Here is a 14,593-nt window from a genome sequence, read left to right as displayed (position 1 = left end):
GGTTTTGTTAAGGGCAGGTCTTGCCTGACCAATTTTATTGGATACTATGATGTAGTCACAAAAGAACTGGATGCAGGGAATAACTTTGATATTATATATTTGGATCTTAGAAAGGCTTTTGATACTGTTGCACATGGAAGACTGCTGCACAAATTGGAGCAGTGTGGCATTGGAGGCAAATTGCTGCTATGGATAAGGGGTTGGTTGAGTGGCAGAAGACAGAGAGTGGTAATCAATGGACACTGCTCAACGTGGACTAATGTTATTAGTGGAGTTCCTCAAGGTTCAGTGTTGGGTCCATTGTTGTTTTCGGTGTTTATGAATGATATTGATGATGGGATATCAAGTTTAATGTCCAAGTTTGCAGATGATACAAAGGTTGGCAGGGTCGTTAAGGACACTACTGACGCTATGCTGCTGCAACAGGATCTGGAAAGGTTGAACAGATGGGCTGAGAGGTGGCAAATGAAGTTTAACATTGACAAATGTAAAGTACTACATATGGGAAACAGTAACCCCAGAGCAACGTATCAACTCTGCGGTACTACACTGACAGTGGTGGAGAATGAAAAGGACCTGGGGGTAATTGTGCAGGCAGATATGAAGTTCTCTGAGCAGTGCAGACGAGCTGCAAGAGTAGCTCATGGTGTGTTGTCAATGATATACAGGAATTTTTCTAGCAGGGATAAGGAGGTGATTATTCCCTTGTATAAGGCAATGGTTAGGCCACATCTTGAGTACTGTATACAGGTCTGGAGGCCTCATTTCAAGAAGGATGTAGAACTGCTGGAACGGGTACAGAGAAGGGCAACAAGATTAGTGAATGGAACAAAGGGTTGCTCTTACGAAGAAAGGCTTAAGTTTTGCAAATTACAGTGTCTGGAGACTAGGCACCGGCGAGGTGATCTGATAGAGGTGTATAAGGCTTTGAATGGTTTGAGCATGCTCAATGCCAATGGGATTCTTCATCTTGCTCAGAATAATCACCTCAGAGGGCATAAATTCAAATTGAGGAAGGACGGATGTCGGATAGATGTGCGGAAATTTGCCTTTGGCCAGCGGTTGATTGGTTGGTGGAACCGACTTCCATCACTTGTTGTAGAAGTTGATAGCCTAAACAAATTTAAAGCTCAACTGGACAGGTATTTGGAACGAACAGATGGGTGAAATGGGAGTGGGGTTTTTTTTTTTTTTTTTGGCTGATGCTGAATAAGTTTGCTTTCTTGCATCATATGCCTCTACTAATGCTAATGCTAAAAATAATAATGTTTGGTAGTTTCCTGTTTTTGTGATTTAAATGAATTGGAGAAAGGCTGGATAAATCTTTCTAAAAGGTCTAAATATAAAATTTCCTGAAAACCCATCCAGTGCCTTGGCTACAATATATGATACATGGTAATCTATGGGATCTGTAAAAAAAAAAAAAAGAGAGAGAGAGAGAGAGAGAGATGAAATGATAGTCAGATTTGTATTTGCTCAATTTTAATGAAATTTGGGATAGCTTGACAAACTTGTCTAAAAGACCCAAATATAAAATTTTATGAAAATCTGTCCATTGGGAGTTAGTATTCATAAAAGCATATGATGCAAGAACACAAGCTTATACAGCATCAGCCAACCAAAAAACCCTGTTCATTTCACCCATCCACTTGCTCCAAATGTTTGTCTAGTTCTGCCTTGAATCTATTTGAGCTATCAACTTCTAAAATGACAGAAGTTTTGTTCCAGCAATCAACCACCCGTTGGCTAAAGGCAAACTTCCGCACATCTGTCCTACAGCTGCCTTTCCTCCATTTGAATTTATGCCCTCTCAGGTAATGTCTGAGCAAGAGGAAGAATCCCATCAGCATTGAGCATGCTCAAACCATTCAAAGCCTTATACACCTCAATCAGATCACCTTGCAGGTGCCTAGTTTCCAGACACTGTAATTTGCAAAACTTAAGCCTTTCTTCATAAGAGCAACCCTTTGTTCCATTAACTAAACTTGTTGCCCTTCTCTGTACTTGTTCCAGCAGCTCTACATCCTTCTTAAAATGAGGCCTCCAGATCAGTATACAGTACTCAAGGTGTGGCCTGACCATTGCCTTATACAAGGGGTTAATCACCTCCTTATCTCTGCTTTAAAAATTCCTATATATCATTGACAAGACACCATGAGCTACTCCTACAGACCGTTTGCACTGCTCAGAAAACTTCATATCTGCCTGCAAAATTACCCCCAGGTCCTTTTCATTCTCTACCACTGTCAGTGTAATACCACACAGTTGACACGTTACTCTGAGGTTACTGCTTCCCATATGCAGTATTTTACATTTGTCAATGGTAAACTTCAGTTGTCACCTCTCAGCCCATCTGCTCAACTTTTCTAGATCCTGTTGCAGCAGCCTACTGTCATTAGCGTCATTAACAACCCTTCTGATCTTCGTATCGGGTGTAGACTTAGATATTAAGCCTGGTTTACTTTGCAAACAGGCAGGCAGATGGATGGATGTGATGAAGACAATAGGTGTGTGTTTTTGTAAACACACCTAAAAAGGGATGCAAATTCTGTGAGTTGCCTGTCTAAACCTAGTAAGTTAGCCCAGTGCTTGAAAACCCATTGGCATGCGAGGATCATTTCAAAGATTTCATCCTAATCGTTGTAAATTTCTTTAATTTTTAGTAGAGAAACCAAGTAAAGAAATTTTTTGATCGGAACTGTGTAACAGCTGGACGAGCAGGTCGTTTTAAGAATGCAAAAGCGATTAAAAAAAAAAAAAGCCATTGTGAGCCCCACATGAATGTCAGTGGATTAAATTTGCCTTCATTTGACCAAGTGGCATGCTTATTGTCACTCCCACTGTCGCACTCATAGAAAAGTATGAGACCCAAGTTTATTTTTTGTTGATTAATAACTGTTACAAAAATTTTAAAAATTTTGTCACAATGTAGAATCTTTGATTAAAAAAACTTTACATTTTATCTTTTAATTAGCCGAACTAGATATTGAAATGGAAAATGCTTTTTAAATTATGTATAGTTATTTGTAATTAGCATATTTAATTTAAAATTAAAAAAATATCCACGTTCAGAGAGAAATAATTTGAAAATGAGTGAAATAACTGCACATTTATGGTCGCATATAGCCACAATATAGAAACAATATTTGAAAATTGTAATTCATAAATTTGAAATTAGGCATATATCAGTATAATTATTGAAGCAGGAGGAAATATTTTAAAATTATTTAATCAGCATGTGAACACTGCAGATACATTTAATTTTTCCCAGAGTAGTATTTGCTGTATGCATTTTGCATATTCAAAATTGTAACCTTTAATAATTAGTCAGCTTGATAATTATTATTGGCTTTACTGTATAAGGTGAAAAATGTTTAAAAATGCAATGTTTTAATTAAGTTGAAGGAACCAAAATTGTTTTTTCCAGCTAGTATTTTGATTATGAAAAAGTTTGATTATGTGGACTTTTATGTTGCATATGTTTCACACAGAAGAAACTGAAGGTATAAATGCTCATTTAGGTCAGCATAAAAAAAAAAAGAGAGTAAAAAATGTTTAAATTTAGAAGTAGAAAAATTTGGCTCTTTGCCACAGGACATTGATCCTCAAGTTTTTATGAAGCTGCATTCTGCAAGTGAAATATAGTAATTAAACAAAAATAAAATTCTGTATGTTTACACGTTTTTAAATTATTACAGTTAAGATGAATGTTCTTTACTAATTTTATCATTAGAAAATGCATTCAGATATATATAGTAGAGTGTTTTTCAGTATAAGTAATTGACATCCTGTTCTGCAATTAGTCTAGGATGTTTGTTTCTCTATATAGAGTTGAATTAATCTAACTTCTACAGCGTATTTTAATTGAATTGAATTTTTCCAGTCCTTAAATAGATATTTTTGTGGATAAGGGTAAAAAAAGTTTTGACTTTCTTATGTATTTTAAATAAAATAGTATTTGTTGAAAATGTTTTTAATAAAAAAATTTTATAAAACATTTTTGGGATTTTTCCATATGCTCAGACTATGCACATGAGGGGGCATAAATTCAAATTGAGGAAATATTATTGCAGAATAGACATGTGGAAGTGGATAGTTTGAATAAATTCAAGGAAGAACTAGACAAACTATTTGAGGGGATGGATTGGTGAAATTAGATATATATATGTATATATATTTTTTTTTTAATTGCTGCTGTATAAGCTTGTTTTCTTGCATCATTTACCACTATTAATAATACATATTTAATGATACTCTGTTTTTAATATATTTATGTCTTTCGTATACAGATGGATATGGGGAATAAATGACTTCAAACATAAAATTGCACAGGTACTTAGATTTAATATGTTAAATTATAATTACTGACTCCAGAATTATTTTTGGTGTCAGTCTTTATATAGTCACTCTTTATATTTAGCATTAGTAGAGGCATACGATGCAAGAAAGCAAGCTTATGCAGCATCAGCCAAAAAAAAAAACCAGAACCCTCCCATTTCTTCCCTCCATTCGTTCCAAATGCCTGTCCAGCTCAACCTTAAATTTATTTAGGCTATCAACTTCCACAACAAAAGATAGAAGTCTGTTCCACCAATCAACTACCCACTGGCTAAAGGCATATTTCCACACATCTATTCTACAACTGTCTTTCCTCAATTTGAATCTGTACCCCATCAGGTTCTTAATCTGAGCAAGAGGAAGAATCCCATCAGCATTCAGCTTGATCAAACCATTCAAGGCCTTATACACTTCAATCACATTACCTCGCAGGTTTCTACTCTCTAGGCACTGCAATTTTCAGAACTTAAGCCTTTCTTGTTAAGAGCACCCCTTTGTTCCCCTCACCAATCTTATTACCCTTCTTTGTACTCGTTCTAGCAACTCTACATCCTTTCTAAAATGAGGCCTCCAGACCTGTACACAGTACTCTAGGTATGGCCTGACCATTGCTTTGTATAACAGGATAATCACCTCCCTGTCCCTGCTAGCAAAATTCCTATATATCATTGACAAGACTCCATGACCTGCCCTGGCAGCCCCTCTGCACTGCTCAGCGAACTTCATATTTGACATTAGCATTAGCATTAGTAGAGGCATTTGATGCAAGAAAGCAAGCTTATGCAGCATCAGCCAAAAAAAAAAAAAAAAACCACTTCCACTTCACCCCTCTGTTTGTTCGAAATACCTGTCCAGCTGAGCCTTAAACTTATTTAGGCTATCAACTTCCACGACAAGGGATGAAAGTCTATTCCACCAACCAACTGCACAATTACCCCCAGGTCTTTTTCACTTTCCACTTCCCTGAGTGTAGTACCACACAGTTTGTACTTTTTTCTATGATTATCGCTACCCGTATGCAGTACTTTGCATTTGTCAATGTTAAATTTCAGTTGCCACTTTTCAGCCCATTTGCCCAACTTACCTAGATCCAGTTGGAGTAGCATACTGTCTTTACTGTCGTTAACAACTCTGCCAACCTTTGTATCGTCTGCAAACGTGGACATTAAACCTGATATATACCTTCATCGATATCATTGATAAATATACAAAACAACAATGGGCACAACACCAACAGACAAACTTTAACAAACCCATGCTGTGTCTTAACTATTACTGCAGTGCTTCTTTAACTGGTGATTCCATTATTTTCCTCGGAACACAAGTTAAACTAACAGGTCTATAATTACCTGTGTCACCTTTTGAACCCTCTGACCTCCCCTGAGTCCAAGGAAGCTCTCATAATTATGGCTAATGGTTTGCTTACTTCCTTTGCTGCCTCCTTTAATATAACTGGATAGATCCCATGCACCCCAGGTGCCTTCCTTATGTTTAACTTCAACAATTTCTCCTCCACTTTGCTCTCAGTTATTATAAAATCACTTAGCTCCCTGTTAGAGTTTGATAAACATCTGACACTCCCCTCATTGAATAACTCTTCATGTGTGAATGTAGATGCAAAATACCCATTCAGTTTATCAGCATGATCATCAATAGTCAACCCATCTATGTTAAGTGGTCCAATCTGATTCATCCCTTTCATTCTAGAGTTTACATAAGTAAAGAACTCTTAGCTGTTTTTCTTTGCATCCTTTGCCTAGGATTTCTCATAATCTGCCTTCGCCTGCCTAACCTCCTTTGTGACTTGCTTACAGACTAGTTTATATCTGCCATAGGCTTCTATGTCACCTGATACTTTATATGCATCCCATACATTTTACTTCTCGGCCACAAGCCTCATTAGTTCATCTGAAATGATTTTGTAATAACTGAGAGCAAAGTGGAGGGGAAATTGTTGAAGTTAAACATAAGAAAAGCACCTGGGGTGGATGGGATCTATCCAGTTATATTAAAGGAGGTGGCAAAGCAACTAAGCAAACCCTTAGTCATAATTATGAGAGCATCCTTGGACTCAGGGGAGGTTCCCATGAACTGGAGATGTGCAAATGTATCCCCAATTCACAAAGGGGGATCGAAGGGTGACACGAGTAATTACAGACCAGTTAGTTTAACTTCTGTTCCGGGTAAAATAATGGAGTCACTGGTTAAAGATGCATTGCAGGATTATCTAGACAAGACTGCAGCAATAATTCAGACACAGCATGGGTTTGTTAAGGGAAAGTCTTGTCTGACAAATTTTATAGATTATTATGATGTGGTTACAAAGGAACTGGATGCAAAAAATAATTTTGACATCATATATTTGGAGTTCAAGAAAGCTTTTGACACTGTTGTGCATGGAAGACTATTGTACAAATTGGAGCAGAATGGTATTAAGGGTAAGTTGCTACAATGGATAAAAGGATGGTTAAGTGGGAGAAGACAGAGGGTGGTAATCAATGGGTGATGCTCTTCGTGGACTAATGTTATTAGTGGAGTTCCACAGGGTTCAGTGTTGGGTCCACTGTTGTTTTGTATATTTATCAATGATATTGATGAAGGTATATCAGGCTTAATGTTGAAATTTGCAGATGATACAAGGTTGGCAGGGTTGTTAATGACAGTAATGGCAGTGTGCTACTGCAACAGGATCTAGATAATTTGGGCAGATGGGCTAAGAAGTGGCAACTGAAGTTTAACCTTGACAAATGCAAAGTACTGCATGTAGGTAGAAGTAACCCCAGAGAAAAGTACCAACTCTGTGGTACTACACTTAAGGTGGTAGAAAATGAAAAAGACCTGGGAGTAATTGTGCAGTCAGATATGAAGTTTTCTGAGCAATGCAGACAAGCTGCCAGGGCAGGTCATGGGGTTTTGTCAATGATATACAGGAATTTTGCTAGCAGGGAAAAGGAGGTGATTGTTCCTTTGTATAAGGCAATGGTCAGGCCACGCCTTGAGTACTGTGTACAGGTCTGGAGGACTCATTTTAGGAAGGATGTAGATTTGCTTGAGCATGTACAGAGAAGGGCAACAAGATTGGTGAGGGGAATGAAGGGATCCTCTTACCAAGAGAGGCTTAAGTTCTGCAAATTGCAGTGGCTGGAGACTAGGCACCTGCACAGTGATCTGATTAAGGTGTATAAGGCCTTGAATGGGTTGAGCACGCTGAATTCTGATGGAATCCTTCCACTTGTTCAGATTACGAATCTAAGGGTGCATAAATTCAAATTAAGAAAGGACAGATGTAGAATAGATGTGCCGAAATTTGCCTTTAGCCAACGGGTGGTTAATTGCTGCAACAAACTTCCATCTGTCGTGGAAGTTGATAGGTTGAATAAATTTAAGGAGGAACTGGACAGGCATTTGGAGGGAATGGTGTGATTTTTTTTTTTTTTTTTTTTTTTTTGGCTAATGCTGCATAAGCTCATACATTTGCTTTCTTGCATCACATGCCACCACTACTACTACTACATCCATTTAGCCCTAAACCTTGAACAGTATTTTGTAGTTGGAATGAAAACCCTAGTAGCCTCCAAAATTAAGTCCCCGTTTAGAATTAATTTAGAATTCAACGTTGGTAACATCATTAGTTGATCCCACTGTACAGAATTTAAAAACTGTCCGAGACCCCTGTAGTCACCTTTACAAAAGCAATAGCCCTTCCCTTTTAGAACTGATGGTAGTTACATCTTTAAGTAATTCCCATATCAATACATTGTGATCACTATCACCCAGTGGTTCCCTTATCTGCATGAATAATCACCGCTGATAATCAGATCAAGACTGTTACACCCTCTGGTTGCCTCTCGATCATGTTGCTGTAGAAAACAGTCATCCAATAAATTCACAAAAGTCTTGCTAGTATGTGAATGACCATTCAACAAGTTCCAGTCAGTATCTGGAAAGTTAAAATCACCCGTTATAAGACACTCTGATTTACTGGACCACTATTTCTCTGCACAATTGCTCATTATACTCATCAAATTCATTAGGCCTATAACACACATCTACTCTCATTTTTCTTTTCCCAGTGCTTATGTCACACCAAACAGACTCAACATTACATTGTCCACCATCAATTGGATGCACTTCCTTAGATTTGTTAGTTTCTTAACTAACAGCATAATGTCTCCTCCCTTCCTGTCCTGTCTGTCCTTTCTGTACACATTGTACTCCCCAAATTCCAATTGTGCACTGCTTATGTCTGTGAGACACCACATCTCTGATTTCCCAATATTATCTACCTTTGATGTCTTGACTAGCACTTCAAGCTCATCAAATTTATTAATTATACTGCTAGCATTGGTGCACATGCAAGTACAGTAGACTCTCAATTTTCTGGGATAGATTAAAAAAAAAAAAAAAATTCCTGGACAATCGATTTCCCGGTTAATCCAAAAATACAGTAAATCCCCAACATACGTAAGAGATATGTTCCAGGACTTCGTAAGTTGAGTTTTATGTACTCGGGAATGACTAATAAAATATTGCTACTATATCCCTGATATGCCAAAGTTACAAATATCACATAATATCCTTAGAAGAATGAAGAAAAATAGTTATATATTTTTAATTAGTTCAATTAAAAACTAACTGAGGACAGCAGTGAACCAACCCCAGGGGCTCACATCTGGTGAGTATAGGCTTGGTACACCCTGGGTCCTGAGCCAGGGTGTACCAAGCCTATTCTTCATTCTTCATCATCATTCTTCTCTTTCTTGGTGATTCCCTTCTACTTCTGACACTCTCTCTCAGAATAATTCAGAATTTTTTTTTTTTTTTGGCTGGTGCAGCATAAGCCTCAGGCTTCCTTGCACCAAATGGCAAATAATAATAAGTAGCCAGAGTGGCACATAAGAAAAGAAAACATGTAATGAAGAAAAAGCGCATGCTATTGTACTGCGAAAACTGATTTGTATTTCGTAGCATTGGTGTCGACTGCTTCTTGTATTGTCTTTCTCCCTTATTGTGTTCACCGTTGCCACTGAGAAATCGGCGCCTTCGTAGCCAGGTAGGCAGGAGCAGCAGTGCATAGCACATGCTTCTTGATTAGACCGGGGTTCGAGCCCATGACCACCAAATACGGAGGATGCGGAAAGGTCAGGGAATGACCACCGCATATCCCGGAGCAATATGGCCTTAGTTGCTAATGCTCCTAAAAACCAAATAAAGCCACTAAGAAATCGAAATTCCACACGATACTTAATAATATTTAGCCATTTTCATACATCCTTATTATATTCATTTTCTGATCCAACTCGATCGCTTTCCTTTTCTTGATAGATTTACTAGTACCGCTTTCAGTTATTCTTTTAGTCGGTACCGTGATAACAGCCAAAATTAAATTTTTTGAAAAAAAACTTCACAGGTTAAGGCGAAAACTCATTATTATCACCCCACGCGAGCTCGCATTTTACGAAAGCATATCTCTGGAGGTCGCTACCATAAAACAATATGCACTTTCCAGGTTACTGGTTTTCTGTTAGTGAAATTCATTTTAAACGGGTAGTAAACTCGATCTTATTGCTATAATACCAATAGCTGGAATTCTGTGGGTTTTTAGGTTATTATGGTGAAATGTCTCTCTCCTTCAGTGAAATCTTCAGTCATATATATATATATAACATAAGTCTGAAACTATATACGCCGGGGACTTCTGTATCGAAAAATATTCAGCAACCTATGTAAAAAGTATGGCAAAAAACAAAAAACTTACCACGCATTACTCGCGTGTCCAATATGCAAGTAGTGCATATTGGACACGCATTTATTTATTTTTTGTAGATTTTAAATCTAATAGCTTTCCTTTATTTTTTACAACGTTGCGTATGATTTTGTCTCCAACATTATAAAGGTTCCATTATAATTCGTTAACGAATGCACCGTTTTCAAACTTTTCAATAATTTCAAGTTTTTGTTTAATTGAAAGCACAACTCTTGTAGAAGAATCAGCATCATTTTCTCGATTTCTAAAGAAAAAAAAAATATATTAATATTAAAAAAAATTTCGACATTCCTGACATAAATAACGAAACAAAACTTGTCCTTTTGCAGTGTGACAGAACAACAATTGACGCATGGCATTAAAACACACTAAACATTTGGTCTCTTTTTTTTGAACGGCGGGTGTGAAGACAGCGAAGGTTTCAAGATAATAGATACACTAATCTCCCAATGACGACTTATAACGTCGCTTATTTACGACTTGCAAAACATCTGTTTATACCTATTCTAGTTATTACTTGAATTTTATGATTTCTGGTTGGTTTTTTTTTTTAACTTGGAGTCTTGAAGTGTCCCGGTTAATCCGATCCTGGTAAATCGAGAGCCTGCTGTACATGTACCTGTTTCTACTCTTAGACACCCTAACAGCCCATGTATTTATTTGTTCCACTATGACAATCAGCAGTCCTGGAAATCTTTATTGCTTTGCTTTCCAGACTGCTGCTCATTCTAATAGAAGCAGTGCAAGAATCACTTTTGCCTCTGCCTGCGGCCACTGTTAACCTTTTAGTCTGTGTATCCCCTCCTCAAGCTAGCAGTTTTCTGACCCACCTAACACTGCCTCGATAGCATCAGAAAATATTCTTGCACCCTTTCTATTTAAGTGTACCCCATCCCTGTAGAAGCAGTCTCTCCTGTCAACAGGCACAGACCAAACTGAAAAAAATTCTACCCCTTGAGCCTTGCACAATCTCTCCAGTGCCGAATTGATCGTCAAGGCTTTCATCATATACTCCCTCCTATCATGTCTGGGCAGAATTGCAGACACTTTCACATTCAACCCTAACTCGCAACTTTTTTTTTCAACATTGACCTGTACTCTTTGAGTAAATCTGCAGATCTCTTACTCTTTATATCATTAGTTCCAATGAGTACAACAATGTCACCTTTTGTGCCCTTAATAGATGATATCTGCTCTATAACGTCATCAACTTTTGCCCCTGGCTGACATACCCTGGTCCTGTTCCACCTAACCTTCTTGCATAGTATATTCCCCATCTCCCTGACAATAGAGTCACCAACAATAACTCATTCCTTTGGGACCAGCGTATTCTACCTTGGAGATTCTCTGTGTTGCCTGATGCACAGGGGTGAGCTCTGCCGTTGAGCTTGGCAGCTGAGAGCTTGATGGGCCCCCTCATATTAATTTCTTTGAGGGTGGTGCCTCCGTAGCCAGGTGGGCAGGAGCGGCAGTGCGTAGCACACGCTTCTTGATTAGACCGGGGTTCGAGCCCGTCACCACCAAATGTGGAGGATGCGGAAAGGTCAGGGAATGACCACCACATTTCCCGGAGCAATAGTTGCTAATGCTCCTAAAAACCAAACAACAACAGCATATCCCTGGAGCAATATGGCCTTAGTTGCTAATGCTCCTAAAAACCAAATAACAACAATCTTTGAGGGCATTTACCTTACACCTCAAGCTCTCATAGATGCCCATCAGAACGCTGAGTTGGTGCCTAATTTCTTGACACTCTAGGCATCTAGCAACACACACACAAAGACAATTTCCTTGGCTGGATCATGTCCCATTTTAGAAAGTTCAGCAAACATTTCACATTTCGCACATTTTTAAATGATATTTTAAATTATTTTATAAATGATATTTATTAAATGATAGTTTATTAATTAAAGAATTGAATAGAGATAGTGATGCCAGAAGGTATGACAAAGCATAAATAGTAAAATACTATCCACCAAGAAGATAGATACTAAGTATCCATCTATAATAAGGATTGTTATATTATAAATATAACAAGGATTTACAATTACAGAAATGCACTAGCATAATGGTTTTAGGGAAGTGGTGCCATTTTTTTTTTTTCCCCTCTGTCATATGGCTTTATTTCTCCAAGAAGTGCAGAACCAGGCAGGATTCATTGATTAGTGGGATGCAGTTACTAGCAAAAAGGTGTCATCTCGAAAATGGCATTTTGTTTAGTCATTTTTAAAGTAAACAAGTCACAAGTTTCCAGATTTTCAGTGTAACATGCCATCAAGTTGACTGAAGAAAATTCTGGTGTTTTGAATATTAATTCTCTTTTTAGAGAATTAAGGTTTGTAGCCAAACTTTTGTAATAGCATCTTAGCATTAGCATTAGTAGAGGCATTTGATGCAAGAAAGCAAGCTTATGCAGCATCAGCCAAAAAAAAAAAAAAAACCACTTCCACTTCACCCCTCTGTTCGTTCAAAATACCTGTCCAGCTGAGCCTTAAACTTATTTAGGCTATCAACTTCCACGACAAGGGATGGAAGTCTGTTCCACCAACCAACCACTCGCTGGCTAATTTCCGCACGTCTATCCTACATCTGTCTTTCCTCAATTTGAATTTATGCCCTCTCAGGTGGTTATTCTGAGCTAGAGGAAGAATCCCATCAGCATTGAGCATGCTCAAACCATTCAATGCTTTATACACCTCTATCAGATCACCTCGCTGGTGCCTAGTCTCCAGACACTGTAATTTGCAAAACTTAAGCCTTTCTTCGTAAGAGTACCCCTTTGTTCCATTCACTAATCTTGTTGCTCTTCTCTGTACTCGTTCCAGCAGCTCTACATCCTTCTTGAAATGAGGCCTCCAGACCTGCATACAGTACTCGAGGAGTTACCATCTTAGATGGTAACTCCTCCTTAATAGTTTAATTTTTCTTTTTTCCTCCTTATAGCCTAAATGTGATCACTGAAATACATTGAGTGGCAAAATTTTAAGTACTGATGAAGTCATCAAATGCAGGCATTGTAGAGTCGTGGGGCCAATCAGACATAAGGGATGTGAGGACTAATTTGCTACAATTTGTAGCAAATTAGTTAGTATTAGTATTAGTAATGGCCGCATGGTGCAAGAAAGCCTATGGCTTATGCTGCACCAGCCAAAAAAAAAAACCCGAATAAAACAATGATAAAAAAAAAAAATAAATAAATAATAATAATAATTAATAAAAGAAAAGGAAATTAAGCCTATCATCCTATGTGCTTCCCTCACCCAAAGGAGTGAGGGAAGCACATAGTTTTCAAGCTACACAGAGAAAATGAGCCTTTTGTCGTTTTGCATACTTCAGTATTATTATCTCATGTATCTCTGAAGCCTTTGCTATAAATATACTTGAGTTTATCATAGTGGAATAAATTAAAATAAATTTATTATATCATATTTATTTTAATTTTTCCCCCTTACAGGAATGACAGACAATGTCGTTCCACGGACATTTTTTACAAAGCTCCAAGAGTGAAGATGTGAGGCAGCGTATATTCAGGAGCCATCTTGCTTATCTTAATCAAGAGGAAACTCCAGCAAAACTAGAGCAGCGTCATAATTTGGAAGACCTTATTGCCGAGTTCCTGTCTCTAGTGCCACATAACCAAAAATTTAACTATCTTGAAATAGCCGATGTTCTTCATAATAGTATTGTTCACAATCCTAATTTTGGTGCTTGCAAAGGATCAGTAGCATTTGAAGCCTTGGAAAAATATGCCACTAATTTGCTAAGCAATCCATGGAGGAAAGAATATAAAGTTATAAAGGTATTTATAATTTCATGTTTGTTTTTAACACACTGTTTTTAACATACTGCATTCCTAATTTTGAAGGACTTTGGAAAGCACTAACAAATACACTTTGTTTACTGAGACTATATTGTCTTTTCTGTCATCATAGCACATTCATTGGATGTTCATAATTTTTCATAAAATGAAATGAACAAAATAAAATAGAATGATAAAGAAAGTAGCAGCATCATGTCATATGAACTAGGCAAGAAAAACTTCATCTCGTTTGTCACTTACTTAAGAAATACTCAGTGCAAAATTCAGAACTAAATAAGAAACAAAATAAAAACTGAATGCTATAAATCCGAAATTCTTGATTTTTTTCCAATAAAAGTGAAGCATTGAAATAAATCTCTCTGTACTTCTAAATATCATTTTATTGATAAGAAAATTCAGAAATGCTGAAACAAATATGTCTTATCAAAATGAAACAATTCTGAATGATCTGTTAAGATCTCATTAGAACAAACTTCTAAGGGAAGCATGAATCATTTTCAGTTTACTGAAGACCACCCAAAATTTGTTTAAGAAATCGTATTATTTAATGAGATAAGTTCATTTTCTCTTTTATAGCATTCAGTGATAATAATTTCCACTTTATTTTAATTAAATATCAAGTTAAAAAGTAATAATAAATAAATAAAACAAAATACATAGTATATACA

The 14,593-nt window shown here is 37.2% G+C and overlaps 1 protein-coding gene across 2 annotated transcripts in view; it reads left to right on the top strand.

Annotated features, from left to right (window-relative positions):
• tamo (PUB and ZnF_RBZ domain-containing protein tamozhennic) overlaps window positions 1–14,593 on the top strand; it is a 101,855-nt gene that overhangs the window by 60,667 nt on the left and 26,595 nt on the right. For both annotated transcript variants that reach the window (XM_090378716.1, XM_090378717.1), the window contains exon 2: window positions 13,560–13,904. In XM_090378716.1, the coding sequence (XP_090234842.1) occupies window positions 13,572–13,904 (333 nt within the window). In that variant the 5' untranslated portion in view covers window positions 13,560–13,571. The remainder of the gene's footprint in view (window positions 1–13,559; window positions 13,905–14,593) is intronic.

Source organism: Mastigoproctus giganteus, chromosome 7 (assembly GCF_048544385.1).
Source record: "Mastigoproctus giganteus isolate SK-2022 chromosome 7, ASM4854438v1, whole genome shotgun sequence".
Taxonomy (NCBI): Eukaryota; Metazoa; Arthropoda; class Arachnida; order Uropygi; family Thelyphonidae; genus Mastigoproctus; species Mastigoproctus giganteus.
The sequence above is the reverse complement of the archived record's forward strand: the minus strand, read 5'-3'. Positions and strand labels throughout refer to the sequence as shown.